Here is a 27,266-nt window from a genome sequence, read left to right as displayed (position 1 = left end):
CTGTGAGCTCATGGAGAACAGAGTAAAACTGAGACAGAGTAGTTTAATTTGCTGCCATTTATATACTATATAAATCTTACATGCTGTATATACAGTGGGGCAAGTGCTTTTTTAATCTTAAAAAAACAAAGATCAACTTTAGACATCTCTGAACAACACAAACTGTATAAACCATACAGATTATTCAGATACACACTGTATTAAATACAGTCTTTCCCCACTCCCGTCTCCTGATGCAGGACCAGTGAATTAAAGTGTATCACAGTTTGATAGCATATCCGTATTAAAAATAAAATCACAGTATGATTTTTGTCTGTAACTAGAAACTTGAAGGGATCAAGCTGACGACTCAGACTCCAATATCATATTGTCGAGACAAGACACAGTATAAAAAGTGTTAAGGTAATAAAAACATACTGTAGGCTTTACAAATAATGTCTGGATTATACATTCATAATGCAAATACTCATCATAACTGGTAAATTGATTGGAATAGTTCCACAAAGTTCAAAAACAGAACTTGTCTATAAAATACATCTTCAAATCTTGAATACAACTAAAATGTGAAGCAAATTAGTTTCTAGTATCAGACATTGCAGAGGAAGCCCTCGAAGGTCTGGATGAGAGCTTGGGTTTTTAAATAAGTCTTTAAATTAAATAGACGCACTGTTGTTTTGTCCTTTTGAAGTTCATGGTTCCCGTTGGCCGTGCACCAGATGTCTAGCTTGGAGGAACATTACATGGAATACAAGTAGTCAACCTGAGTCTGTAGTTAAGCAGCATCTGAGATGGTCTATTCCAGGGCATTATTTTCAGTGTGGTTTTATGTACACGGTAATTTACAATATTCAGCAGTGTACAAAGAATCCATTTGGAATAAGGGCAATTAAGAAAAGGTAAAAACTGAAGGAAAAAAAAAGTTGTCCATGGTAAAGTCTGTACAGTATTTACTAAAGAAGCACCACGCAGTTTGGACAAAGTTATTTTCTATGTTTATAATTTAAGCTGGGTTGGGGATGGCTTCTGTTGAAGATGTTGAATCTGAAAGAAAAGAGGTACAGGCGTTAGCTGAATGGAGGCTTGTCTCATGTGCTCTGGGTGTGCTCCCATTAAATGAGTTCTCTACCTTCCTCAACTGGGAGGCGCCATCTGCTGGGCCCCTCAGCTGTTAATCGCCTCAGACCTCAGATTCCACTTTGACAGAGCTGGAGAGGCTTAAAGTCTTTGTCTTCCTGACATTGACAAAGCCCATTAATTAGCTGCAAATTGAGCTTCTGTAGCAGCTCATTTTAAAGCCCTCTTTGCAGATTGGACGGGACAGACTCCTTTTTGCTTCACCAAGTGTGGGTTATGAGTTTCCTGTCTCTCAGGGCCATACAATAAAACACCAGCAATTAGGACCCAGGCTACGGCTCTGACCTATATGACTCCTCTCTGCTCTCAGATACTTAACTCCATGTCTGGATACAAGTGAGTGTCACAGACACCCCAGGACTCCAATCTTTTCTTCAGAAGGAAACCCACCTCTATCCACTCAGAACTTTTACAAATGACCAAAACACAGACAAGAAAACTGCTTACCAGAATCTTTTTTTTTTTTTTTTGTTATGAGGCTGGGGCGTTAATCACCTGGAAGGCAAAGTGAGGAAACAATTTAACGTGTGTGTACCTGAAGACTTGACTGCAGGAAAAGTCACTCCTACAGGATGAGCAAGCAGACACTGGTTTGGCAGTGCTACAAAGAACTCCCAACAGAGGATGTTCAAGAGCCATGCCCAAGGACCAGGTCTGCCCCAGCATACAGCTGCACATTCTTATGTGAGGAAGAACTGGAGTTTACGAGAAAGGGTCAGTGGTGGTCAGAAGAAGTGTAGGTGCAGAGTAGCTGCAAACAAGCCACCAGTTTGAGACCACCTGATGCAGTGTGCGTGTGGCCTGCCAAAGAGCAAAAGGTTCCACTCAGGGCCAACACATCTGTAGCAACACACACGCCTTTTATTCATGACCATCATCTTTGGGTGTCTGGGGCAGAAATGACAAGCTTTTTATAGCAAGGGCCAGATGATGAAAATCATTTCAATGGGACAGGCCATGTCTTACCTCTACTGAGTGGTTCAAAACAGCACAACACAACACATGGACTTCAGCCAAAACCTGATTCCACACAGTGCTTCACTTGAACAAATACTACTATACTCAGTACTTGTGAGAGCCACCCTGAACTGCACGTTAGGCTGTAGCCACAGGGCTACAGTTTTCCAGCCTCTGCTCTGGCCCCACTGACATTCCTATCCCATACGTATTTTACAAGCCAAATGCTATATAAAGGAAAAGCTCATTAAAAAATGGTAGGAAGAGAAAGGGGCATCCACGCACACTGGCACTCAGATGGGGGAGTGGAACTCACCCTGAACTACTCAAAAAGGATCCAGCAAGAATCACCTCAGAAAACAGCAGCCTGAAGGGTACCATAGCCCCACAAGAAAGATACGTCTCTAGAGACCACACTACTGATTTATGACTTAGCAACTGGAGTACACTAGGGCCTTTAGGGGTCCAGAAGTTAACACAATACACACAGATGTACAAGTAGGCGCATACAAACATACACAAGCATAGAATACTTTAAAAGCCAAAGCTCTACTGTGTGACACATACAGACACTCTAAGTTCCACAGGTTACACTGGGCCCAGCTCCATGCAACTCAGGCCTTCAACAGAGGTCACACCATACCTCTGCTCATAGGGAGGATCTTGTTGTAGGGCATCTTGAGTCAACTCATAACATTCTGTGCCCCCTTACATCTCTGTGTTCATTACCTTTCCCAAACACGTTACTCAAAGAGCTGTGTCCTTAATTCCCAGTCTTCTTACCCTGGCCATACTCTGACAGATGACATCTGTCAGGCCGACTTTCCATCCTTAAATGCTTAGATTTCTCCCGGAAAGAGCCACTGTCTTCCAGAGGCAGGCCATCGGCCAGCAGGAAGGTGCCCTCTGTTCTCCGGAAATGGCCGACAGCCTCATAGCTCAAGGGCTTCGGTAAATGCATCTCAACATCTTTAATAAAGTCCTCTGACTTCCTCGAATGTCTTTTCTTTTTCTTCTTCTTCTTCCGATGTCTATGGAGGTCAGTATCAGAGTATGCTCCCGAAAAATCGGATTCTTGCTGATGCCTGCAGAAGAAGCAGCCAGAGTTCAGCCCCAGGGAAAAACTGCAATCCTGGCTCCCCATTCCCTGGAACACTAGCTATGTATCTGTGGGCACATTTCTCCTGCCAACATGTTGTTTCTTCCCATGGAAACAAGTTTTAAGACCAAGGTCTTCAAATACAACATCATGGTCCTCAGCACGGCTTTGCCCTAGCCAGACTTGGCACATTCAACTGTGACCTGCTGCTGTTTACAAATGGCTATGGCCATCTCACCCAGTTTTCATGGTAAGTGATATCAGCTAAAAGATACAAAACTTCATTCATGCTCATGAATCAGACAAATTAAGACAGTTGCCACTCCTAAGTGACACAAACCAATCACATGCATGACACACAGCCTATAAAATACCAGCATTGGGGACACTGAGGCAGAAGGATCTAAGTTTGAGGTCAGACAGGGCCTCTGTGTGTATGTGTGTGTGTGTATACATACATACATATACATATATATATACACATTTAGAATTAAAATGGGTAATGGTGGCCTAAATAGGAGACAAACATCAAAGAAATAAATGGTGTATCCTAAGCTCACTCCAATCAGGCAGAGAAGAAAATACAACAGATACAAAAATATCATGATGTGTGTCAGGCCTCGGAGAGTTGTTAGAGTCCAATAAATTAAAAGCTTTGTGAAACTTTAGAGATATGTAAAACAACCAAATCTCAGAACTCCAGTGATTAAACAAAAACAAACTGGTAGAACAAGATCTAGTCCCCTGGCGTGGTATTGTCAGGACAGAGCTGGCCACGCAAGCACCGTGGCCACGCCAAGCTCAGCCACTGGATCCCCTTCTCCAGGCCTCACCTGGCATCTCGATCCCGGTGTTTATCTTTGGACTTCTTTTTCTTCTTAGATTTTTTGTGCTTCTTCGCCCTTGGCTCTTCTAAAGCATCCTTCTCCAGATTTTTGTGGGCTTTTTTTTCTAGGCGGCTATCATTTTCTGTAGTCTCATACCTCCGTTTCCTTGACTTGACACTTTCGTGTTCGTGAAAGCGATCAGGTAAGCTGTGGTTGCTGTCCTGCACAGCCAGCATGGCCTTCTCTTGGGGATGCCTCTCGATGGACAGGGCAAGGCCTGAGGCCTCTCGTGAGCTATGGAAGTGGGGCCGTTCCTTCCCCCGAGGTTGTGGCTCCCAGCCTTTCCGGCCCCAGTAGCTGTCTTTGTGTGGACGCCCAAGCTGAGCTGTGCGTTCATGCTCACGACTACGCAGAGGTCGCCACTCTCGGGCCGTGTATGGGGTGTACCTGTCGTGGTAATACCTGCATTTGTCCCACCTCATCTTGTCTGGGTAGAATCTCTCCCTGACCCAAGCATGCTCATTTTCCGAATGGTGGTACCGGCTCCAGTCCTGCTCTGGGCCATTCCTAACCCGTGAGTGATGGTGGCTGTATCTGCTTAAGGAGCGGTGCTCAGGGCTGTCTCTGTCACCATGGCCCAGGTGCTGGCCCCCATTGCAGTACGTATTAACGGGGTGGCGCTCCTGCTTGGGCCGCTCTCGACTGTAGCAGCGTCGCTTCTTATGGTGGTGGTCCTCCGTCCGGGCCCTGCAGTCCCTCCCATGCTCCCCACTGGAGGAGCGCGCTCTTCGGCTTCGATAATGTCCTCGACCCACTTTCCGGAGGCTGCTCACCTTTGCCTTAGCTGGGGAAGGCTCCTCAACTTTGGGTCCCACCTTGCTTCCATCACCTCTCTCCCCGGAAACCTGCTCAGCAGCCCCTTCACAAGAGCTGGTGGTCCAGTCAGGCTGAGGAGGGGGAATTGTGTCTGCAGAGACCCCCGAGCTTCTAGATGAATCTTCTGCCTCCTCGGAGCCCTCTGTGCTGAGGTAAAGGAAGAGTTTCTGCTCACAGCCCTCACCTGTGAGTACTGAGGGAGCCGGACTCAGTCTCTCTACTGCTTCAGCCAAAGTGGAGTCCTGCGTGTTCTCAGCTATTTCCCCTTTCACTGCTTGGGGTGGCTGGCTCGGGTTGGTAGTCAAGTCATCAGGGTCACACAATTCGGGCAGTGGGGTATCCCCCAAGGTAGTACCGGTGGTGTTACAAGGAGCAGTGCCGGAGGGCGGAACCTCCGCAGGGTTAGCCGAGATAGCTGAGACAATAGAGGAGTCTTCTTTGGTACAGTTGATGGTGGGCTCCAGGAGTGACATGGTTGTAGGGGTCTTCATGCTCCCATTGGTAACTGCCTCTGGTGTCTCGAGAGAACCTTTCTCATCAGCGATGGGATCCAGCTGTGGCACAGGGTCCTTTGGGGGGCTTTCCCCTGTTGTAGTCCAACTACAGACCATCAAAACAAAGAAACAGAGTGATGGTTAGCCCGACTACCCGCAGGACCGTGGGACAGCTCCACTCAACAGTCTGTACTTTGAGCACAACTGATGAAACACAGCATCGAGTTTATCACTCCTGGAAACCAAGTTTTTCTTTTCCCTCATTAAGTAAAAAGTACAATTTCTATCAGGACTACCTCCTATTTTCACAATTCTATAGTCGTAGACACTTCACACTTTTAGGTAAGTGTCTTAACTCATCTCAAGAGCTAAGCGAAGCCAGGAATGGTAGCTATACATACTTGTAACCCCAGCATTTGGGAAAATGGACAAGAATTAGAAGCCAGCCTGATCTACATAGTAAGTTCCAGGCCAGCCCTAAAAAAGTCCAGGGGCTAAGGGTTGTGACGCAGTTGGTACTGCTCACCAGCACACACACACCCCGGGTTCTGTCCTCAGCACTGCGTAGGACAGGTGTGCTGGTTCACACCTGACATCCCAGCAGTCAGGATGAGGCCATTTTCAGCTACACAGGGAGTTGGAGTCCCTGTCTCAAATCAAATGTTTCAGAACACCACTGAACCTGTAAGAGGGTGTGCACGAGGACATCTCAGCTGAACCCATCAAGGGATCCTGACTCCTAGTTGCCAGCCTGGTATTTTACTCTTCTAAGAGGGAAGCTGACAAGATCCACAGATGAGTGTGCCCTTCTTTGCACTATCTGATGTGCTCACTCGCACTGGCACACTCACTGACACCACTCCTACCTCTCTTCACCCGATGGGCCCTTTGCCTGGTTGGTAAGCTTGAAGGTCTCAAGGACTTTGTCTTCAGGAACAGACTGTAAAGGAGCAGGCGTCACCTACAGTGAAACAGAGGGGCTTCAGATCCAGTGGCCAGCGCCATGCCTCATGAAATCCAGCTAAGCTATGAGGCTGGAGACCTCCCTCCCTGCCACTCACCTTTCCAGGAAGACCATTAAGTTTGGAAAAGAGGTTTTCTGTGTGTATGTCGGGCTGGACCTGACAGCTGGCACTGTCAAATGCTAGGCCGTTCTCTCTCAAGTCGCTGCCTGCACTATTAGCACCATTTAGCGTGACGGATTCTTGTGGCTCATGAGGGGAAGCCTCACTGTCCTCATCTTTAGCTTCTGGCCTGGCACAGGGAGTGCTGGCCATCATGTCTACACCATTCTCCTGGGCCAGGCCCTTCGACTCCTCGTCAGACTCTTCTGAGGACTCAGCCCCATAGGGGACCAGCACACTGGAGCTCACCTTAGCCTTGCCGTTCACCATGGGCTTAGAACAGGGTTCACTGGGGGAAACTGCTTTTGCTACTTTATTGGAAACAGATGTCATGGATGCGTTCGAGGTAGACTGTATTGCAGAAGGGTTAGTGATGGTGGAGGAGGGTGTTGCCTTGCTAGGGGCCTCCAGCGAAGGGCCATGGAGGTTGTTATTCAGCTGTGCCTGACTCTGGCGAACAGGCAACTTGTTGTGAATACTGATGGTAATTTTTTGTTTCTTGGGGTGCTCTGGAACAACTGAGGGCCTGCTGACAGACCAGTTTTGCACAGAAGTAGAGGCATTAACAGGACTGGCCCTATTGACGCTGGTGTTTCCGTTAGGGCTTGACATTGAACTACTTGGCGTGTCTTTCACTGGCGAGGTGCCATTCAAGTGTGGTGTAGTCTACAAGGAGGAAGAGAACAGCTGGGTCAGTACTCCAGACACAGTGCACTTGTAACTGACAGGCTTCCCCTCTGCTGTTTATCAGCAGCTTCCTTTCACACTGCCACACTCCCAAGATGACCCAGACATGAACAAAATGTCCCCCAGAATTTTACTTCCCTGAGTCCAACTTCAATTAGGAACCCAAATATCTAGTCTAAAGGAGTGTGGGAGTTCACAGTAAGAGGGGTCTTCTACACACGCCCTAAGCAGCCACTGGATTATCCCCCCACCCTGAGGCGTTTTGTAATAAAGGGCTACAGTGACCTCAGGCAGCAGATGAGGCAACTCCGTCAGTGAGGCCAGGTTTGGGACTCGCTTTCCTAACTCAAGAGTTACCTTCATGACATGGGAAGGTAGCTGGGGTCCAATAAACCCTGGTGCTGCCTGCTTGTTGTTGACGACCCGCTGACTGATTCCTGGACGGGGAGAGGACTGGCCAGGACTATGGGTGGGATGAGCAGGTTCCCCTCCATTTTTCACATCATGTGACCTGGGGACAAAGAATAAAATGGCTTGTATGAGGAAAGACATCTCCTCAGAAGATGTAGTTACAAATTCAACAGTACCTAGCTTGTCAGACAGAAATGGGATATCGAACTTCCATGTCTCATGGACAGAACTACACATCACCACCCCTATTAGGCTGGGTGCTGAGACAGGACACGAGAAACTGACTCAATGAGCCCCCCACCCCCAAGACATATTATTACATGGCTCTGGCTATCTTGGAACTGGGTGTGTAGACCAGGCTGGCCTCAAACACAAGAGATCCACCTGCTTCTGCCTGTTAGAATTAAAGGTGTCCACCACCACACCCAGCACCAACTAGGTCAATGAAATGTTGGTTTCAGTGTGGGTTTCTTGTTGTTATTGCTGTTGTTTTGGAGACATGGAAATGGTCATTCTGTCATGGTTGAATATCTGGGGATATTTTGAGGGACTGAGAATGTGGCCGATAGAAGGCCTGGCTTGCATGTTTGAGATCCTGGGTTCCACCCCAAGTACCCAGTAGAGGAGACAACGTGGAGCCTCTATCATATTTCTTCAGAAATAGAACTGGTGCATTACGAGCCTGTAGCTAACAGCAGACAGTGGGCGCGAGTGCTGGCAGAGCTTGACTGCTGGGGAGGCACTGACGGAGAGCACAAGGGCACAGAGCCCCCTTCCCATGGCCTCCACAGTCCCAGGCCATTCAGTTGCCTCCTCAGGGCTGCTGTCCCTCCTTCTATACTTGTCAGTGAACAAGAAGCTAACAGCAAACTCATTACATGTACTCAGAAAGACCTCAGGCTTAAACACATGGCAATTCATCTTTAACTCGCTGTTTAAAAGACAGCTCAAAATTAAGTATGTTGATGAAAGGAAGAGAAATTGATCCAACAGCAAAGCTAACAACTTGTTTTCAAGTCAATACCTGATATAAAAGAGTACATAAGCTTGCTGGTTAAGCACCGATCTAATATCACTGGTGGACACGATGGAGTCATTCATCTGATACCAGAGGCCATTGCTAGCCTGTCAAAGAAACCACAAAGAGGCTGGATTTAGTCTGATGTCAAGGCCCACAGTCAAAAAACACCTAAGAGAAACAGACCATCACCCTTCACTGTAAAAGTTCCACTGCTGACCCCATGAACTCAGTGCTATCCCACAGAAAACTTACTAGCTGCCCGGCAGCATACCTTTATGTAGCAAAAGTAGTGGCCAGCATGACAGTTAAAACCAGTGTGTACCAGCACAGCATACAAAACATAAATAATTGGCTCTCCGTTGGGCTGAGACATATAGGGCCGAATATCAAGGTACTCAGGATATTTTACATCCTAAAAATAAACGGAAAGAGTTAGGACTGTTATTTTTGAAGACACAGGTGGCCCATGTTTTCAGCTACAGGCGTACACATAAGGAGGGTGTTCAAGACCTAGAAGCCTTGACCCCAGAAAGCCAACGAACAGAATAGAAGAGAGCTGAGGGCAATCCCATTGTTTTATGGGTCATAAATTAGGACCCACACTGTGAATCTTCAATAAAACCTCACAGTGACAGCTGCAGCCATCACTCATGACCAAGTGACTCAAGCACGTGTTACAACTCTTGCATGTTACTGTATCTTGGCCACTTTCACCACTAATTCGGAAGGAAAAGGAAAAATTCAATGTACAGTGATTAAAAAAAAAACAAAAAACCTACAAATCATGTATATACCTTAGCAATTTTCCCGCCAGTGAAGTTGGCAAAGCGCTTTAGTGAAATAGTGAGAACATTAGAGGACCTATGGATGGTGAATCTCTTTGAAGCTGGAACCATTTTTTTGCACCTTGAAACACACAGGAAGGAAGGGTTGGAATGTTTAGTGTAGTTAACATAGTTTTTATTTGTCTAAAACACCCTAAGTTAATATTTTAAAACAAGAACAGCAAACCAACTCTTTAAACCAGCAGTCAAAATAGTAAAATTAGAAATTCCAGGAGGGCTGGGGGTGTGGGCCAGTGGTTGAGCACTTGCCTAGTATGGACAAGGCCCCAGGCTCACTCCTCCACAACACCCACATACATAGAAAGATATGTAAGCTGACTATTCAGGAAGATTAAAATTCAAAACAGTAAAAGACCCTGCCTTTAAAAAAGAATTCAAAACGCTCAGTAACTGATAACATTAAACTGGGGTAGGATGCAGCTCCATGGTCGGGCACTTGCCTAACCCATGTGAGACTCTGGACTTCATATCCAATACCCCAAACGAAAAACAGAGAAAAAGAAAATCACCTAAAAAGCACTGAAAATGGAGTCAATTTCTAAATTAGAATAATCACAGGAGAGCAAAGCCCTCTCCCGAAAGAGGGCAGGAACACTGTCACCCAATCATACTTGCTGCATTTGTACGAGTTTTCGCCATCCAGTTGTTCTGGCTTCACAAACTGCTCCAATGCCTTGGTAACACTCTGAGCAGCCTAGGAAATGGGCACAAACCTCATGTCACCATGCGCACCGCCAGGGGTTGAGATGGACAGACAAATATACACACACATACCCCTATCCTTGGGCAGAAAAGCAACAGGAAATGTTCACGTGATTTTTTGTTACTGTTTATCGTGTATCTACTTTTATACAACTACACAAAAAATTATGCCCCCATTTTAAAGACAAGCAGATTAAACAGAACAAAGTAGACTGCAGTTTGACTTACACTGGCCTAAAAAAGAAACCATCAAGAACCAGGCATGTAAACTATGGAATATCTACTTTCTAGACCCACCATGCAAGTGTCCAGAGAACAAGGCTTCCAAGCAGAATCAAATGAAAACAGCAGACAGGTAAAGGGATAATCATAAACCATCTTCATAAAAGAGAGCAATCTAGGGCTTGAGAGATGGTTCGGAGGCTAAGAGTGCTTGCAGCACCCAGAAAGGCTGCTCACAGCTGTAACCCCAGCTCCAGTGGGTCCGATGCCCTGTTCTGGCCTCTGCAGGTAGCCCCCCAACACACACACACACACAACATACACTCACACAGACACACATATATGGAAGTTTCAAAGTATTTTTTAAAAAGCAAGCAATCTATTGTGGAGCAGCATAGATCACACCACTAAAGAATAAACTCTGAGCTGGGCGGTGGTGGCGCACGCCTTTAATCCCAGCACTCGGGAGGCAGAGGCAGGCAGATCTCTGTGAGTTCGAGGCCAGCCTGGTCTACAAGAGCTAGTTCCAGGACAGGCTCCACAGCTACAGAGAAACTATGTCTCAAAAAACCAAAAAATTCCGAGGGACAGGTTTTACATTTCTATGCATTATTTCTTTGTTTAGCAAGTACAGAACTACATTTGTAATCAGAAAAACAAAAGCTCCAAACAATAAAAGCCAGGAGTGTGAAAAATTCAATGAGCTAAAGTTTCAAAGAGTAACAACCATCTATGTTTGATTGATATGAAAATGTATAAACACCAAGGCTACAAAGGATGTTTTTAACTTCACTACTGTTAAGTGCTGAGCTCACCTTAATCTCCAATGTTATGTCCAGATATGGATCAAAGGTATCTGAAACACCCTTGCAATTTAAACATTTGACTGAAATAAAAGAAAATATGAACAGTAAGTTCTTGCCTTACCGGCTACTGATAGGACAGAATATATTTCCAAATAAAGAACTAAGAGTACTAAGCGAAAAGGATGTAAGTAAATTCTCACACTGTGGGTAGAAGTGCCATAATCCTAGCCCCTGTAAGCCACTGGCTGAAATATAAACTGCTATAACCTCTAGATACTTTATGATTCAGAAATCAGAAGCCTTCACTCTGCACAAGCAATGGCACACACGAAGGTATCTGATTATGAATGCTCTCAAAACAGACACTTATCCCTCAACAGGAGATGAGATGGAGCTCTGACTGCACCCGTAAGCTTTCTAGCAGGAAGAGAAGTATGAAGGGCTTATGCACAGTATGCCCCAGCTCATCTGTGCATAACAAGTACCAGAAGGATGTACTGAATCTGGTTGGACCTGTGATCTTTTCATTATTACCCACCCCTACTGTTTGCATTTTAAAACCATAAGTATGTATATTATGATGAACCTTCAAAAAAAGTTTACCTCGCGATCTTAGGTATCCTCCAAATATCTGGCAGACTAGGGTGGTAGCTTGGGTGTGTCTGTCCAATCTGAAAAACATCCAAATAGGGACATAGAGGAGAGCTCGGCAAATACTGTGGCCAGATTTTAAAAGCATCTATGTTTATAAAGGAACAACGATTCGGAGGAGAATCACAAAAGATGATGACGTCAGAAATGCGTGGCAGCTGGAGACTATCCCACTGTGAGGACTTGGTGAAGGATGCAAGGACTTGCTATGATGGGACTTGAGGTAGAGAACTGAGAAGATGCTCTTTACAAACCTGCGCTTCTTTCTTTGCTGAGGCCTGGCAAGGGGAGTTAAAGGCAGAGCACCTTCCTCTGTTCAACACTAACAGTACCCAGACCAATCCTTAAGACTTGAGACAAAAGAGCAAAGAGGAACATGTACAGGTGTCTGGAACACAACAGGTAGGTTGGGATCTTTCCTAGTCTTCCCGAGTCTGCATTTGAGTTTTAAGAAGCTACAGAACTGATAACTAAAGGGGGTGTGGAGGGCAGATTTCCGAGTCTGGAGATGAACATGGAAAGCATTAGGCATTGCTAAAAGGAAAAGCAGCTGGAATCAGACCTGGAAACTAAACAGCAGCAAGACTACTACCCAGCATGTTAAGATCAACAAATTTGGATGGTTACAATAAGTCCATCTCCTGACTTTTAGTCTTTTTACAGTAGTGCAAATCAGGAAAAGGAACCTTCAAAGAGAAAAGCTGAAAGCATGACGTCATGAACCGACATCGACTCTGCTGTACTTACTTATTGCTGCCATTTAAACATGCTTTCTGCATGGCATCAACTGTGTACTGAAGAAATTCATGGGCATCTTCTTGGTTTCCAAAACGGAAGTGTCTAGCTATACCTGTAAGATTTGAAGAAAGACAGGCCTTATTATTACATATCTTGTGCCATGGTGACATCCCTAAAAGCTACACCTTGAACTATGTCCCTGGAAAAATCTCTGAATGACCTTATTTTTTTAGGCTGAGTCTTATGGATCTCAGGCAGGCATCAAACACTGCACTAACTGAAGATGACCTTGAACTCCTGATGACCCTGACTTTAGTTCCCAAGGGTTGGGATCACAAGTGTGCATCACCACACCCAGAGCATCTCTTATTTTCAACAACTTTTTAGGCAAAAAGATTATAGCTTGTCACTGTATAACCATATACCTTTCTAATTACCCTGAATGAGTTCTATATTGATTGTTATTACAAAATTGGCTAATTAAAATGATAAAAAGATATAGTACAAAAAGCACATTGATATGCTGGGCATGAGAGTACAGGCCTGCCTATGCTTTAGTACTTGAGATGTAGAAATCAGGTGTTCAGAGCCATCCTTGGCTACAAAGAAAGTTCAAGACCAGGCTTGGACACAGGAGACCCTGTCTCAAAAAACATGAAGTGTGTAAGAAAACTCTATACAAGCCCTGAATGGTGTTGTACACCTACAATCTCAGCACCTGGGAGGATGATGCAGGCAGAGTGCCGTGAGTTTGGGGCCAGCATGGACTACAGAATGAGCCCCTATCTCAAAATACAAAAGGGAGGAGATCTGGACGACAACAAATAACTAGACATGGAGTACCGACCGACAGGAGCTACTGCATTTGAAACTTACGTCGCATTTCATTGATGACGAACATTGGCTTGATAACGTCTCCAGGGTTGCTGAGTGCCTGGGTAATGTGTGTTTGCATTATGCACATCATACAAAATCCTTCTGCGTGGCCTGCAAGATAATGAGAATCCAAATGAGCAAAATGTGACAATATACAACAGGAAGGTAGATCAGAAATGAGGGCAGATGCCCAGAATGCAGCAACAGTGTCAGTTACCATGTGCATGCACTGAGCTGCTGCTATCATTAGTTTTCATTTAATTATCTGGGAAGGCTGGGTGAAAAGTATATACTGATGACTTCAAGGACCAGAGAAGAAATGTGCCCAAAGTCAGGTATTTATTAAACAGTAAAAATGCAAGATGAAAATACTGGATTTTTCCGTGAAGAAGGCTGCTCTGAGTACAGAGTGTCAACAACTACAGCAGCAGAGACCTGTGCAGCACAGGGACAGGCACTTGCTGAGCATGAGTGAGACTCTGAGGTCAATCCCTAGCACTGAAAGAAAAAAGAAACAAAACTTCACATTACAAACAAAAATTAATTAAAAGGAATCACTGACTCAAAAAAAAAAAAGGAAATGTCTAGAAGAAAACAGAGTAAAATATCTCTGACCTCAGACTAAGTAAAAATGTTTACATTTTATTTACTGCATGTGTACGTGTTTGGACGCACAGGCCAGTGTAGAGGCAGAAGACACTGTGTGGGAGTCGGTTCTCTCCCTCCACAAGAGCCCCAGGTACTGAACTCAGGCTGTCAGGCCTGGGGGCAAACAACCTGATTCTCCGCATCATCCTGCCAGTTCAAGATTTCTTAAAGAAGATTTAACTGATAAAAAATAAAAAGTAATGAACTACAAATAGTACACTTTCCAAAAGACACTGAGATGAAAGACACCTATTGGAGAAAACACAAGTCTCAGTCTAATAGTTCCAAAATATATAAAACCCCCAAAATTCAACAACAGGAAAACCAGCTAGTTCACAGATTTAAAGGGGCGGGGGAGGCTGAAGATGTAATTGGCAGACCGCTGAAGCCCTGTGTTCTATCTTCAGCACTCTATGAACAGGATGTGGTGATGCACACCTGTAATCCCAGCTCTCAGGAGGTAGAGGCAGGAGAATCAGAAGTTCAAGGTCATCTTCCACTACACAGTCTACATGGGCCTGCCTGGGCTAGGACCCTATCTCAAGGGAAAAAAATAAAAAATAAAAAAGATAAAAGATTTTTCCCCTCATTATTAATTAGGGAAGTGCAAATAAAAGTCACAACAATCAGAAGACACTACTAAATATTCCTGAGAATGGTCACAATGGTAAAGACTGGGGCTGAGGGTATAGTTGAGTGATAGAGCATTTGCCTAATAAGAAGGAGACCTGGGTTCAAGCCACAGTACCAAAAATTTCAATAAATAAATAAATAATCAAAATCAAAACCCTGCTCATACCCTGTGTTTGAAAATGCATGGTGCAAATAGAACCTTCATCCCTGCTGGTCAGGGCTTAAATATCACAATCCCTTAGGAAACAGTTCTGAAGTGTTTAAAACTTCTGTGTCCAGCATAGGATGAATTCATTTCATTCTCACCCAAGAGAAATAACATACTTGTTTTATAAAGACAAACAAATATTTCTTCAGCTTCAATTTTTTTTTTTTTTTGATTATTTATTGGAGACAGGGTCCCAGGTAGGCCAGAATGGCCTGGAACTCTGGTTTTAGGCTTTTTGTTTGTTTGTTTTTCAGATTGAAGATTAAACCAAGGGCCTGGTGCATGCTAAGTGAGCATACTACCACTGAGCTAAATGCCATGCCCACGGACATGGAACCCCACATCTATTTCATGTTTACTTCAGAGAAGACAGCAGTGGGGAAGCAAAGCACAGCACTGAACACATGCACAGCAGAGCACACAGCACTGAACACATGCACACCAGAGCACACAGCACTCACATGTCTTGGAGTGCTCATGAGATAACATGTAATTGGCGAGGGGTGGTGTGTAGGTCAGACACTGCAATGCAGCATTGGCGAAACAGGTATTGCCCAGATTCTGGAGCCCAGCGCCAACTCGATGAGATTGTTGCCACTTAAGACAAATCTTTTCAGATGGAAACAGAACCTTTTGAGGAGGAGCAATGCCATCACCTAGGACTTAAACAGAGCAAAAAAATTAAAAACAAAGCCTTGTACACTACATAAGCAAAACTCACAGCCATGCCTGAGTCTGGTCAAGATCCTCCACCTCATTACCAGCCTGCCACACACACTGAGGAGAAAGTCACACTCGAGTCCAGAGCCTGGGGTGAGAATAACTCCACTCGCATTTGACTTCTCTAACAAATCATTTTCAAAGACAAGGGATGGATACAAAGAAAGGATCTTAAGAGATATAAATCCACTTACTGTGTTAGTATTCATTTAAACTAATTAAATAATACAAACTGGATTTGTGTGTGTGTGTGTGTGTGTGTGTGTGCTCCCATGTTGTATGCACAAGCACTGGTACCCATGAAGGCCACAGAGGATTGATGTAAGACCGCCCCCCCACTTGAAGTCACAAGTAATGACTCACTTGATGGGGGTGCTAAGAAGTGAACCTGGGACCTCTGCAAGAAGTGCCAGCACATTGAACTCCTGAACTATCTCTCCAGGCCCAGACATTATTTTTATGAAAAGATTCTCTAAGATGTACATACTAAACTGCTTATAGACAAGTGAAGTATTAGACTTGTCTAAAATATCAGGGAAAGACAAGAGGGTGTTTGTGCCTACTTACTATGTACAACATCCTAGACACATGTGCTTATACACACACACACACAGAGGAAAGGGTCAGTGGGTAGTCATGTCAAAGGTGGTTGACGGCTATGTAAGAATTCATTAGAATTCTACCTTTATATTTTCTCATACCTTTTCATAATAAGAGTCTGTGGATATAGCTCAGTAAACAGAATGTGTCCCTAAAAGGCACAAAAAGTCCTGCGTTTGATCCCCAGCACTGCCTCTCATCCTAGCACTCAGGCGGTAGAGACGAGACTCAGGAGGGCAAAAAAATCAGGCCAGTTTTGGCTACATAATGAGTTTGAGGACAAGATAAAGTTTATCCTTCAATAAATTGGGAATTCACAAAAACCACTCACATTCCGATAACTAAAGTCAGTCCACCCTCCTATCTGCGACCCAGGCTAACAGTGGCAGGGGGTGGGTGGAGAGTGATTGCTCACTAGAAGGAAACAAACAGTGCCAGTCTTGAAAACCACTGCCTTCCTCAAGCATTCGCACAGGAGTTCCTGACAATAATTCTGCAATCATACCTTGATCCTTTGGGGGTGATGGTTTTGATTTATCAGGTACAGATGAATTGGAATAAACTACAGCACCAGGCACTGGCCCTAAAGAAAGTGTATGATTTGAAACATCACTTATTGAAGACACGGCACCCCAGCTGGCAGAGCCTGTGTCCATGTCTTCAGGTGAGACCGCCTCAGAACTGCCAGGCTGGTTCTGACAGGGTGATGGGTCTGAAGGTTCAGTTTTGTCAACTATGGTCATTTTTCAACCCTGTAAAAGACAAAAAGTATGCTTTGTTGTTTCAAAGGGTGAGGCAAGCAGTCTACATAAGTAGCCACTGTATCTTGGAAATTTTTGACTAGCCATTTAAAACTCTTTAAACAAATCACCCAAATATAAAACATTAGTGGGGATAGGGATGTTGCCTAGACTCCAGGTTTTTATCTCCCAGGTTTTATCTCCCATATCTCATAAACTGGACCGGCATAGTGGTGCAAGCCTGTGATCCCAGCGTTGGAGAGGTGGTGGCAGGAAGAGCAAGAGTTCAATACAAGACCGTCTCAAAAGCAGCAGCAGCAACAAAAAAAAACCCATATCCTATACCAAATCCCCCAAATCATCTTTCAGTTTATAATTAGGCATCTCAATTCACAATTATATATATTTAAATAAGAACCTTTTTTTAATCTCTACTACTTAAAAGCTAGGAACATTCTACACTTTAAATTTTTTTATTTGATTTCAATTTTTTCACCATTTCAGAGGAAATCTCAATTACATAAAGAGAATATTTAGCTTTGATTTTTAACTCAAAGTCTAAAATACCATTGTATGAAATTTGAAGTTTTGAAAAATTATAGCTACAGAAAAGTCTTACCAGTGAAATGCATTTTCCTGAAGAAGTCTATGTATATGGATTAAATTTTAAAATTTAACCTGTAATTTTACTAGCATCAAACTTTTAACACAAATGTGTTTAAATTTAATTCTCTCTGAATCTTATTTTCAAATATACTAATTAAGCTTTTTTTTCTATGTACTGGGCATTATATTAATTGCTGAATACATACTAACTTGCTAAATTTTCATGATGAACCTTTGTTCAGTCAAAACCTGCAAGGTTTACAATGAAGTAATAATACAACTCAAACTAGTCAGTGACCGGGACTAGAGAGCCAGAGCCAAGAAACCCAGCTGGGCTTCTGTCTAGCCATTGCACCACCCGGCCAAAAAGCACTTTTAGGAATGGTACAGGCGCCGGGCGGTGGTGGCGCACGCCTTTAATCCCAGCACTCGGGAGGCAGAGGCAGGCGGATCTCTGTGAGTTCGAGACCAGCCTGGTCTACAAGAGCTAGTTCCAGGACAGGCTCCAAAGTCACAGAGAAACCCTGTCTCGAAAAACAACAACAACAAAAAAGGAATGGTACAGGCAGCCACACCCTGAAGAAGACATCCCTGTAGTGCTCTTCTTCCTAATATCTGGACGTGGCACGCTTTGGTCTCTGGAGCGCTCCCACCATAGGCTCGTCCATTTCAGTCCCTGCTCTATTTGAGCTCTTGCAAGCTATTATTTTCCATCTTTCTACATCTGGCCAGTAAACTTTCAATTCCCAGGTCTAGAATTCACTCCTCTGGCATGCTTTCCGTAACAATTCCTTTCACCCCAAGACTGGATTAGAAACCCATCCTAAAGGGTTTCCTTGACAACACTTTTCACCCCAAGACTGGGTCAGAAACCCATTGTAAAGAAAGACTCCTTGTTCAGTAAAAACTTACTCCACCCTACCTGGCATGGGGAAAGCTTTCCAAACGTGTTAACAAATGAATGAAATCATGCAAACAGGAAGTAACTAGTGTTTGCTTTTAGCACCAGTTTGTGCTGAGTGATTTATATAAGGTATCTCATTTAATCCTTTAAAAACTCTGAACTAAGGAAGCACTCTAAACTTTGGCCTCTACAGAAGGCCATCAAACGCTCATGCACTTGCCACTTCAGTGACAGTGCCACCATGTGCTTCTACTCACAAGGTTGTTTCTTAAAACTTCAACCTTCTTGTTTACAGTTTTAATTAAAGTACAATGTGGGGACAGTTACATAAAAATAGAAAGTCAATTATATCTGATTTGAATATTTAATCAAGATAAATGACCTTCATTTATAAGAAAGACTGAACCTATTAGCCAAAAAAGCTTAAACTTTTCTCATCCTACAGGCAAAACAGAAATAAAAAGTGTATTGATGTAAGGAAGGAAAAAAGGAACAGGAGGGAGAGTTAAAGGAAAAAAGTCAAAATTGGGTAATAAGGAAAGACTAATCTATCCTTAGTAAATTAACATTAATAACAGTAAAAGTTCTTGATTTTCCTGGGATAAGCAACCTTTCCAGACAATGATTAACAATTAAATAAAACATCATTATTCTAGGGAAAGTGGGGCAGTAGGCTTAACAGAAAAACACAATTCTAGTCATCAATAAGTATGGTATTGTTTGATTCTGGCAAGACTAACCATCATCATCTTCATTTTGATATTCAGCCCATGAAATCTTACCCTAAAATTATCCAGTATCAAACTAAACTCTGCCTCTTATAGAGATAACCTTACTTAAAACCCAATACTGTGTAAGACAGGATTCATGTGACTTCTGTTCTTTATTCTAACTAAAGCTTCTGAAAGTTAGTGTTCAAAATAGGACTACGAAAGTAACTTCCTGCCTTTAATCCCAGCACTCGGGAGGCAGAGGCAGGCGGATCTCTGTGAGTTCGAGACCAGCCTGGTCTACAGAGCTAGTTCCAGGACAGGCTCCAAAACCACAGAGAAACCCTGTCTCGAAAAACCAAAAAAAAAAAAAAAAAAGACAGTAACTTCAATGAAAGTTGAGCCTTTTTCCTGACACCCCATGATATACAAAGTTACCAGAGACCATTTTAAAAGACTATCTAGCAACCACAACAGGGACCAGAGTTGGATAAATGTGCAGTGCTAAGAACCTTTACTTGGTTATGTCTCTTTGATGGGGAGTAAATGCTAGACTATTGTTAACCCTTTTTAGTATAAAAAAGGAGTATTACAACACACTGTGTCACTCCACACACACTGAAGGAATAAGGTCGACACACATACACGAAAAATTTATACACGACTTCTTCATAAACAATATAATACAAGTTCTTGTAACATTTCCATCTTAAACTTTAAAAAGATACCACTTGAATTTTAATTATATTTAGGTAAACGGAATGATTAGCCTTAAACCTTTGCAAATCAAGCACTTGCTGTAGTCTTGATTCAATTACAGAAAAGAAAGTGAAAGTGTCCCTAAGTAAAAACAACTGTAACTGATTATTCAGAGACCTATGCACCTGAATGAGTGGCATGGTAAAGGCAAATGTTTAAGACTCACACTTTGCAAAAAACGTTATCCTCCATAAACAGCTATGAGAACCTGAATCGGGTAGTTACTTTAAAAGGGGCGTTAACTAGTTTCTCAACACTTTTTGTTACTTGAGTGCATTTACTTGAAAGAACCAAACAAGCAAGCCCTAAGGCCTTCAATATAAAAGAGCTATTCAACAAAAGTAATCTCAACTGTATTCATTCTAGGGAGGTTAAAGTCCTAGATTGTAAAACTTTGGTCCCGTCAAATTTTCATTTTAAACGTTTGAACCCGATCCCTCCCACCCGCCTTTCCCCTCCCAGGTAAGTTGGTTCTTCCTGCCCCAAAGATAAAGAACGTAAGGGAGGAAGGCACATTTGCTTTATTTCGGAGGGGAATGAACTACGGGGCTCCTCCCCCTCCCAACATCCCCGGCCGCCCGCCTCTCCTTCGGGTGCCCGCTCCGGCGTGGGCAACTCCGGCGTTCTGCGGAGAAGCCGAGTGGCCCGCGCCCGGGTGGGAAAGTTTGTCTGGGGTAGGGGCGGGGTGGGGGTGGGGAGGCCAGCCCCGAGCTCCGAGGGCCGCCCTGGGGCCGGAGGCGGCAGTCACGCGGGGGGCGACGGGCGGGCCACGGACGCCGGCTACACTGTCCCGGCGTGCACACGCCCACCCCGGCAGCTCCAAACCCGCCCGGCGGCCCGAGAGCAGACGGCAGCAGCGCGGCCCGGCCACCCGGCCGAGGGGGCGGGCTGGGGCCGGTGGGGGGGGTGGGAGCGCGGTGGCCATGGCAACCAGGGGGGTCCGGCCCTCCCCGTGCAGCCCCAGCGCTGCCTTCGCTGCGAGCCCTCCCGCCCGCGTTGGCCGCCGCCTTCTGCTCCGCGGGCCTGGCTCGGCCGGGCGGCAGCAGCACCCGTTCCGCAGCCGTGGGGTCCCCGGGCCGCCGGGTGGCTGTAGAGGGGGCGGCGGGAGAGGGGCCGCGCCAGTCCCGGCGGGCCGCGGCCGGCTGAGGGTGGCGGGGCGGCTGAGGCCGCGAAGCCAGGACACGCGGCCGGGCCCCACGCCAACCTGCAGCGAGCGGGAAGGAGGCGGGAGCTTACCTGACCCGGCTCGGCACTCGCTCCATCCCCCTCGGCCGCCGCCGCCGCCGCACACAGCCCAGCCGCCCGGCGGGGGACAATGACGTGCCTCCATCCGGGCACCGCCGCCGCCGCCTCCGGGTCAGCGCCGCACCCGCAGCTCGCCGGCCGGGCCGCCAGGGGGCGCGCCAGGGCCGCGCCCGCACGCGCCGCCGCCACGGCCTCCGCCGCCCAGGGGCCGTCGCACAAGAGGCGCGGCGCGCAGCTAACGGGCCCGGCAAGCGCGGGAGGGGCCGTCGCCCAAGGGCGGCGGGGCGCGGGTTGGCCTCGCGCGTCAGCTAAGCGCCGGGCGCCGCCGGAGAAAACACACTGATTGGCCCGACGCGCTGATTGGCGGGGCGCACTGATTGGCTAGTCGTCCGGCAGCAGGGCGGGGAGGGGCCGCTTCCGTTCGGAGTTACCGGAGCTGCCCCAGGTGGGGCAGTAAAGCGAGAGCTCACCTGAGCTTCCCAACCGTGGCGATTGACGCCTCTCCTGCGCTTGGCCCCGCCGACAGCGTTAGGCCCACGGGCCATCACTGCGACGGAGGCTTCGCTCTTCACCCTACGGAGCCCGGCTGTGCAAAGGGACAATTCTTGCACCCCGTCGACATTTAAGCCTTAGCGCTGCAGTGTTTGGGGCTACTGGGTGGGCTCTTGCATCTCAGTGCTATTTCCTGGGTCTCGAGGCTGGACGAGAGTAATATATCCTTGCATCCTCTCCTCTACAGCGCCTGCCTGTGGCGTCCATTTAGGACACTGCCCTGAAGTGCACTCACTGCTCACCCAAGTTTTTCACCCCTTACAGCACCAATTCGCTCCACTCTACTGATCCAAGGAGCCGTGGTGCTAACTACTCCCTTGTCTTCTCACTCACTAAGCCTAGTCTAATTGACCCCACCGGCACTCCATTCTGGTTTCACTTTACTATTGTGGGCAGTTTTTTGTTTTTTAAAACACAGATCCAAAGGTATTTCCCCTCTTCACAGCCTTCCTTGCGCCAGAAAAGAGGTTAAACTCCTCAGCTTGGGTATTGAAAGTCCCATGATTCCCAGCACAGGTGCGTCTGAGACAGGAGGATCACAAATTTGAAGGCAGGCTGTGCTACATAGTTAAATCCAGTCTCAAAACAACAAAACTCAAACTCCACATTTCCTTTTTTTAAAAGTGTTCCAGCCACAGCCCGCTCTGCTCACCTCACCATTCTAGGTCCTGTGTTTGTAGACAGGAAGCCTAAACCTACCCATTCTACCAATCTTATTACTGTCGCTGTAGGTTGATTATAAAATTTCTGTTATGTATTTGGAGCAAAAAGCTGAAGTACTTGGAGGAAATAAGGGGAAAGAGAGTCCCAGTTGCTCAGATTCAGCATCTCCTGTCAAGATTACCACAACTTTCTTCTTTACAAAGAATGGTATTGGAATTTCACCATCGTGGACCTTTTTAACATTAAGAGATTTGCAAAAGGTGAGGTAGCTTATGTCTGTAATCCTGGAATTCAGGGGCTAAGGCAGAAGGATTACCATGAATTCAAGCCAGCCTGCACTACATACAGAGTGAGAGCCTCTCTCAAATTGTGTGTGTATGCACACACACACACACACACACACACAGTTTTTTCAATGTGATGGAGCATGTCTGTAATCCAGTTCAGCCAACACTACATAGTGAGACCCTGTCTCAAATATGAGCTGACATTGATAGGCTCAGTACTTTGCTTGCCTTTTCCAAATGTGTTTCAGGTACTAAATCCAAATACTAAAGAACTGAGCAACTAAATTGTTGCTATTCATCTTAGCTTTGTGGTATTTCAAAATGTTTCCCTTTGAAGTTTCCCCCTCCCTCCCTCCTTCCCTCTTCTCTCTCTCTCCCTCTCTCTCTGTTGGGGTTTATTAAGAAAGGCAGGTTGGTAATTGTTTTTAGAGGCAGGGTCTCATTCTGTAAACTGGACTTAAACTCAACAATTTCCTCCTCAACCTGCAAGTGCTGGGATTAAGGATTTAACTGAAGGGGAAAGGAGAGAAAAGGGCCCAAGAGTCTCAAGAGACATTCAACTCTAATTTCATTTTACATAAAGTTTGATACCCTTCATTCAGATCACTTTAACAATTTGAGCATAAACTTTTTCATGTATGTGGTGTGTGTGTGTGTGAGATTGTGTATACTCAATGTATGTGGAGACCAGGAGTCAACATATTTGTGTAGTGTGTGTATGCACCCAGATGTGTGTGAAACACTTTCAGGCGTGTGCACTACAGGACTCCAACTGTTGACTTCGGATGTCTTCCTCAGTAGCTCTGTATGTTGTGTATGTGCATGTCTGCATGCAGGCGGACTCCCCCATGTGTGTATATGTGGAGGACTGGTTAACCTGCTATCTTTATATACTGCACACTTCCTTTTTTGAGAAAGCTTTTACTGAACCAAGAGCTTGGCTAGATGGCATCCATCAAGCCCTTGAGAACCACGTCCTCTGTCAGCTGTGTTGTGCCCCCTCCCCACTCCCGGGCACTGTGAGGACATCCCAGCAGCTGTAGCGGATACACTGTTCCGGCTGTGGCACTTCGGGTTGCCTGCGCTGGTCTTGCACTGCAGTCCTAAAGCAAGACAGAGCTGAGTGAACTCTAGAAGCTCCTACCATCATTTTACCTAGCTAAGAGAACTGCTTCCTTGTCATTCTTGCCATATGCCTCATTCCTAGCTATATAAGTAGGCTATGTCCTGATCATTTCTCTTCTGAAGCAGACATTTTTTTGAAAAATGATATCATGTAGTTCTGATTGTCCCCAAACTGGCTATGTAGCTGACTTAGTACCGACCTCCTACAGCCACCTCAGGAGAACTGAGATTACTGGGATGTGCCATCCTGTCTGGCATCAGTGTATCTGTGTGTGGATGTGTTTGTTGGCACGTGTATATGATGAGGGCATGCACATGTGTATGTGTCTGCATGTACATTCCAGAGAACTTTAGATACCACTAGTCAGATGGCATTGACATTTTTTGAGACAGTGGCTTTCACTGGCCAGGAACATGCCAAGAAGATTAGACTGGCAGACCAGAAAGACACAGGGACCTGCCTGATTTTACCACCCCAGACCTAGGAAAACAAGTCCACGCCACCATGCCTGGCAGTTTCCCATGAATTCTGGCCATCTATCTTAGGTCTTTATGCTTGTAACAACTTTACTGAAGGATCCATGGGCATTCCAGTGAAATGGCTCTGTAGGAAAAGGTGCTTGCTGCCAAGCTTCAGTGCCTGAGATCAATTCCTGGGACTAACATAGTGGAAGGAGAAAACTAATTTCCTCAAGTTGTCCTGTAGTCTCCACCCTAAGCATGTGTGCAGCCCCCAACAGGAAATAAAGGTAAAAATATTTCAATAAAGGATTACATGCACTGATACGTTTGCTGGGTCAGGGTTTCATATTGTGGCCCAGGCTAGTCAAGAACTCAAATTCCTCCTACCCAGCCCCATGAGTGCTAGGTATGCAAGTATGAAGCACTTGACATAATTAACATTTTGTTTCTTATGATGTTTGACATTACCCAAAGCTTGCAGACTTGGGAAGACTCCCCTCCTACAGTAGTTGACTGTTGAAAGACAGTATATATATCAGGAGGACATCTTCCATTCACAAAGTAAGCTGGCTGAAACTCTAATCATACACTTCCTTACTTCCCATTTGCTCTCAAACATGTATGTTGCCTCCGCAAAGTCATGAAAAACAAGTAATAGGCAATAACTTCTAAAATCCCACCAAAATTACTATCACTTGCCACCAATGCTAACTTACCTAACTCTTTTTGGGTTGCATTTCATCAAAAATGCCAATAGAGATTCTTCCTCAGGCTCTCCCTTAATTCCACTTGTGTTATTGTAGTTGACAGTTCAGATTAGTCCTGGAGTACCCTTTGTTTCCCAGGCTCAATTCAAACCTGGGTACCCTGAGTATTGGGATTACAAGCCCACACTGCACACTGCTTTTTGTCATTCTGATCCAACCTGGGTTCTGCCTGAATCTGCCTGACCTGGATTACGGCCCTCCTTAGGTGGAGTTTCTGTTAAGTATATTCCTTCCAGATCTCCTTCAGATCGCCTCCTGGAGCTGTAATGTCTTCACCATCCCACCTCTGACACCTGCATTAGTGTGCTACAGGTGGCTAGAAAGGTGGCAGTGGAGGTATAGGACAGCAGAGAAACCAAGTGTCTAACTTACCTCAAGAATCAGAAGAAGGAAAGTAGAGGACTTGAGGAAATCTCAACTGTGCAGATTCAACTGGTGGGCCAGCGATAGATTTGACCCTGAGGGTCAGAGGTCTTGGGACCTGAAGGTGTTTAGACCTAAGGGCTGGCCTCACATATGAGTCTCCTAGAAGCAAAGATGTGGGCTTGTCATTAGGAAGGTAAGTGTCTTTGCCCCTAAGTCTGATGACCTGAATTCCACCCTTAGGAGCAACAGAGTGAGAGGAAAGAACTGCTTTAGGCTGTCCATTAGCCTCCAAGCATGTGGGTGTGCAAACACACACCGTAAATGTAATACCAACATTTGTAAAGAAAAGATACTAGGACTATGGAATAAGCTTAGAGGGTTGAGTGATTCCTTAGGATGCAGGAACCATAAGTCCCCCCTCAAAAAAACAAAGGGTCAAAGATAGCTCGGGAATATATAGCTGGCATTCCTGAAAGTAGAAAGCGCTACTTCTGGAGTTCAATGTCATTCTGAGCAACACAGTGAGTGCATGGCTATCCTACATGGTTGCATGAGAACACAACGCAGTGTTAAAGGTTCTGCCTCAGAGTCTCTGCTCATTCAATGTTTTTTTTTTTTCAAGACAGGGTTTTTCTGTGTAGTCCTGGCTGTTCTGTAACTTGCTCTGTAGACCAAGTTGGGCTTGAACTCACAGAGATCCACCTGTTTCTGCCTCCCAAGTACTGGGATTAAAGATGTGTAACACTATCATCTGATAGCTTGCCCATTCATTTTTAAGTATTTCCCCCTTCTGTGTTTTGTGTGTGTGTGTGTGTGTGTGTGTGTGTGTGTGTAGGGAATACATGCCATTGTATGCATGTGGAGGCCAATGAGCAACCCTGATATTGTCTGTCCCTTACCTTTCATCTTTAAAAAAAGCAGACTTAATTTTATGTGTATGTGTGTTCTGCCTGCATGTACATAAGTGTACTGTGTACATTCCTGATACCCATGAAGACCAGAAGACAGCACCAGATCACCTGGAACTGGAGTTCCAGATGGTTGTGAACTGCCTTGTAGGTGCTGAGAATTGAACCCAGGTCCTCTGGAAGAGCATTGCGTGGTTTTTTTTTTTTCCACTGAGTCATTCTAATGGCCTCACCTTTCACCTTTTTTGAGGCACAGTCTCTTCTCATCTACTGTACATGCTGAGCTAACTGCCCCACAAGCCTCCAGATTGTTCTCTGCCTGCCTTCTTACCACAGCCTGCTGTCATATTCTTCCACCTGAGCTTTGGCAAGAGTTCTTAGGAGTAAAACTCAGGTCCTCATGATTGTTGGGTATGGTTTTTTTACCCATAAATTCATCTTCCCAACTCTTCAAGTTCCCCATTTTTGATAGTTCAGGCTAATCTGGAACATCCTGTGTTTCCTAAGATGACCTCCAACAGTAAATATCCTGCCTGAGGCTGCTGAGTCTTGGAATTACAGACCCCTGATGCCACTTGCTGCTCTGGAGCGTCATTCTTGTCTATGCCACTTCAGCTAACCTGGGAACTCAGCTTGACCCTGCTCTTGGTATGGGGCAATGCCCTCTCTGGGTGGGATTGGTGACTGTATGAGCATATTCCTAACAAGTCTCCTTCCAGTGCCCTCCTGGGCTGTATGAATAAACCTAGATCATCTCCGACAATTACACCCTTAGTATTCAGCAGGTGTCTGGGAAAGGGAACATGGAAGCATGCAAGAGTAGATCAGTCAAATGTCAAACTTACCTCAAGAATTAGAAGTAATATGGCGACAAGGAATTCTCAACTGGGGAG

General features: G+C 45.4%; 1 protein-coding gene across 3 annotated transcripts; it reads right to left on the bottom strand.

Moving 5' to 3' along the window:
* Positions 1-30: 30 nt before the first annotated feature.
* On the bottom strand, positions 31-21,376 carry Usp42 (ubiquitin specific peptidase 42). 3 transcript variants are annotated; one of them, XM_057765640.1, is made up of 18 exons: positions 21,235-21,376; positions 16,785-17,031; positions 15,421-15,621; positions 13,471-13,581; positions 12,604-12,706; positions 11,809-11,876; positions 11,215-11,285; positions 10,087-10,169; positions 9,425-9,536; positions 8,902-9,042; positions 8,634-8,734; positions 7,556-7,709; positions 6,449-7,177; positions 6,254-6,348; positions 4,024-5,493; positions 2,875-3,176; positions 1,582-1,629; positions 31-1,041 (listed from the first exon to the last, which is right to left on the bottom strand). In XM_057765640.1, the coding sequence occupies exons 2-17, from the start codon at positions 17,020-17,022 to the stop codon at positions 1,622-1,624; spliced, it is 3,987 nt and encodes a 1,328-aa protein (XP_057621623.1). In that variant the 5' UTR covers positions 17,023-17,031; positions 21,235-21,376; the 3' UTR covers positions 31-1,041; positions 1,582-1,621. The 3 variants fall into 3 exon arrangements, with proteins under 3 accessions (XP_057621623.1, XP_057621621.1, XP_057621622.1); XM_057765638.1 differs by lacking the exons at positions 31-1,041; positions 1,582-1,629 and having other exon boundaries at positions 1,641-3,176; XM_057765639.1 differs by lacking the exons at positions 31-1,041; positions 1,582-1,629 and having other exon boundaries at positions 1,641-3,176; positions 15,421-15,615.
* Positions 21,377-27,266: the final 5,890 nt, after the last annotated feature.

Source organism: Chionomys nivalis, chromosome 3 (genome assembly GCF_950005125.1).
Source record: "Chionomys nivalis chromosome 3, mChiNiv1.1, whole genome shotgun sequence".
NCBI lineage: Eukaryota > Metazoa > Chordata > Mammalia > Rodentia > Cricetidae > Chionomys > Chionomys nivalis.
The sequence above is the reverse complement of the archived record's forward strand: the minus strand, read 5'-3'. Positions and strand labels throughout refer to the sequence as shown.

Excerpts from the sequence above, each read along its gene's own strand:
- Usp42 (XM_057765638.1), bottom strand. The coding sequence starts at position 17,022 with ATGACCATAGTTGACAAAACTGAACCTTCAGACCCATCACCCTGTCAG. Across the intron at positions 5,494-6,253 it reads GGCCCATCGGGTGAAGAGAG|TTGGACTACAACAGGGGAAA; the intron begins GTAGGAGTGGTG and ends GATGGTCTGTAG. Across the intron at positions 3,177-4,023 it reads CACCGGGATCGAGATGCCAG|GCATCAGCAAGAATCCGATT; the intron begins GTGAGGCCTGGA and ends CTTCTTCTGCAG.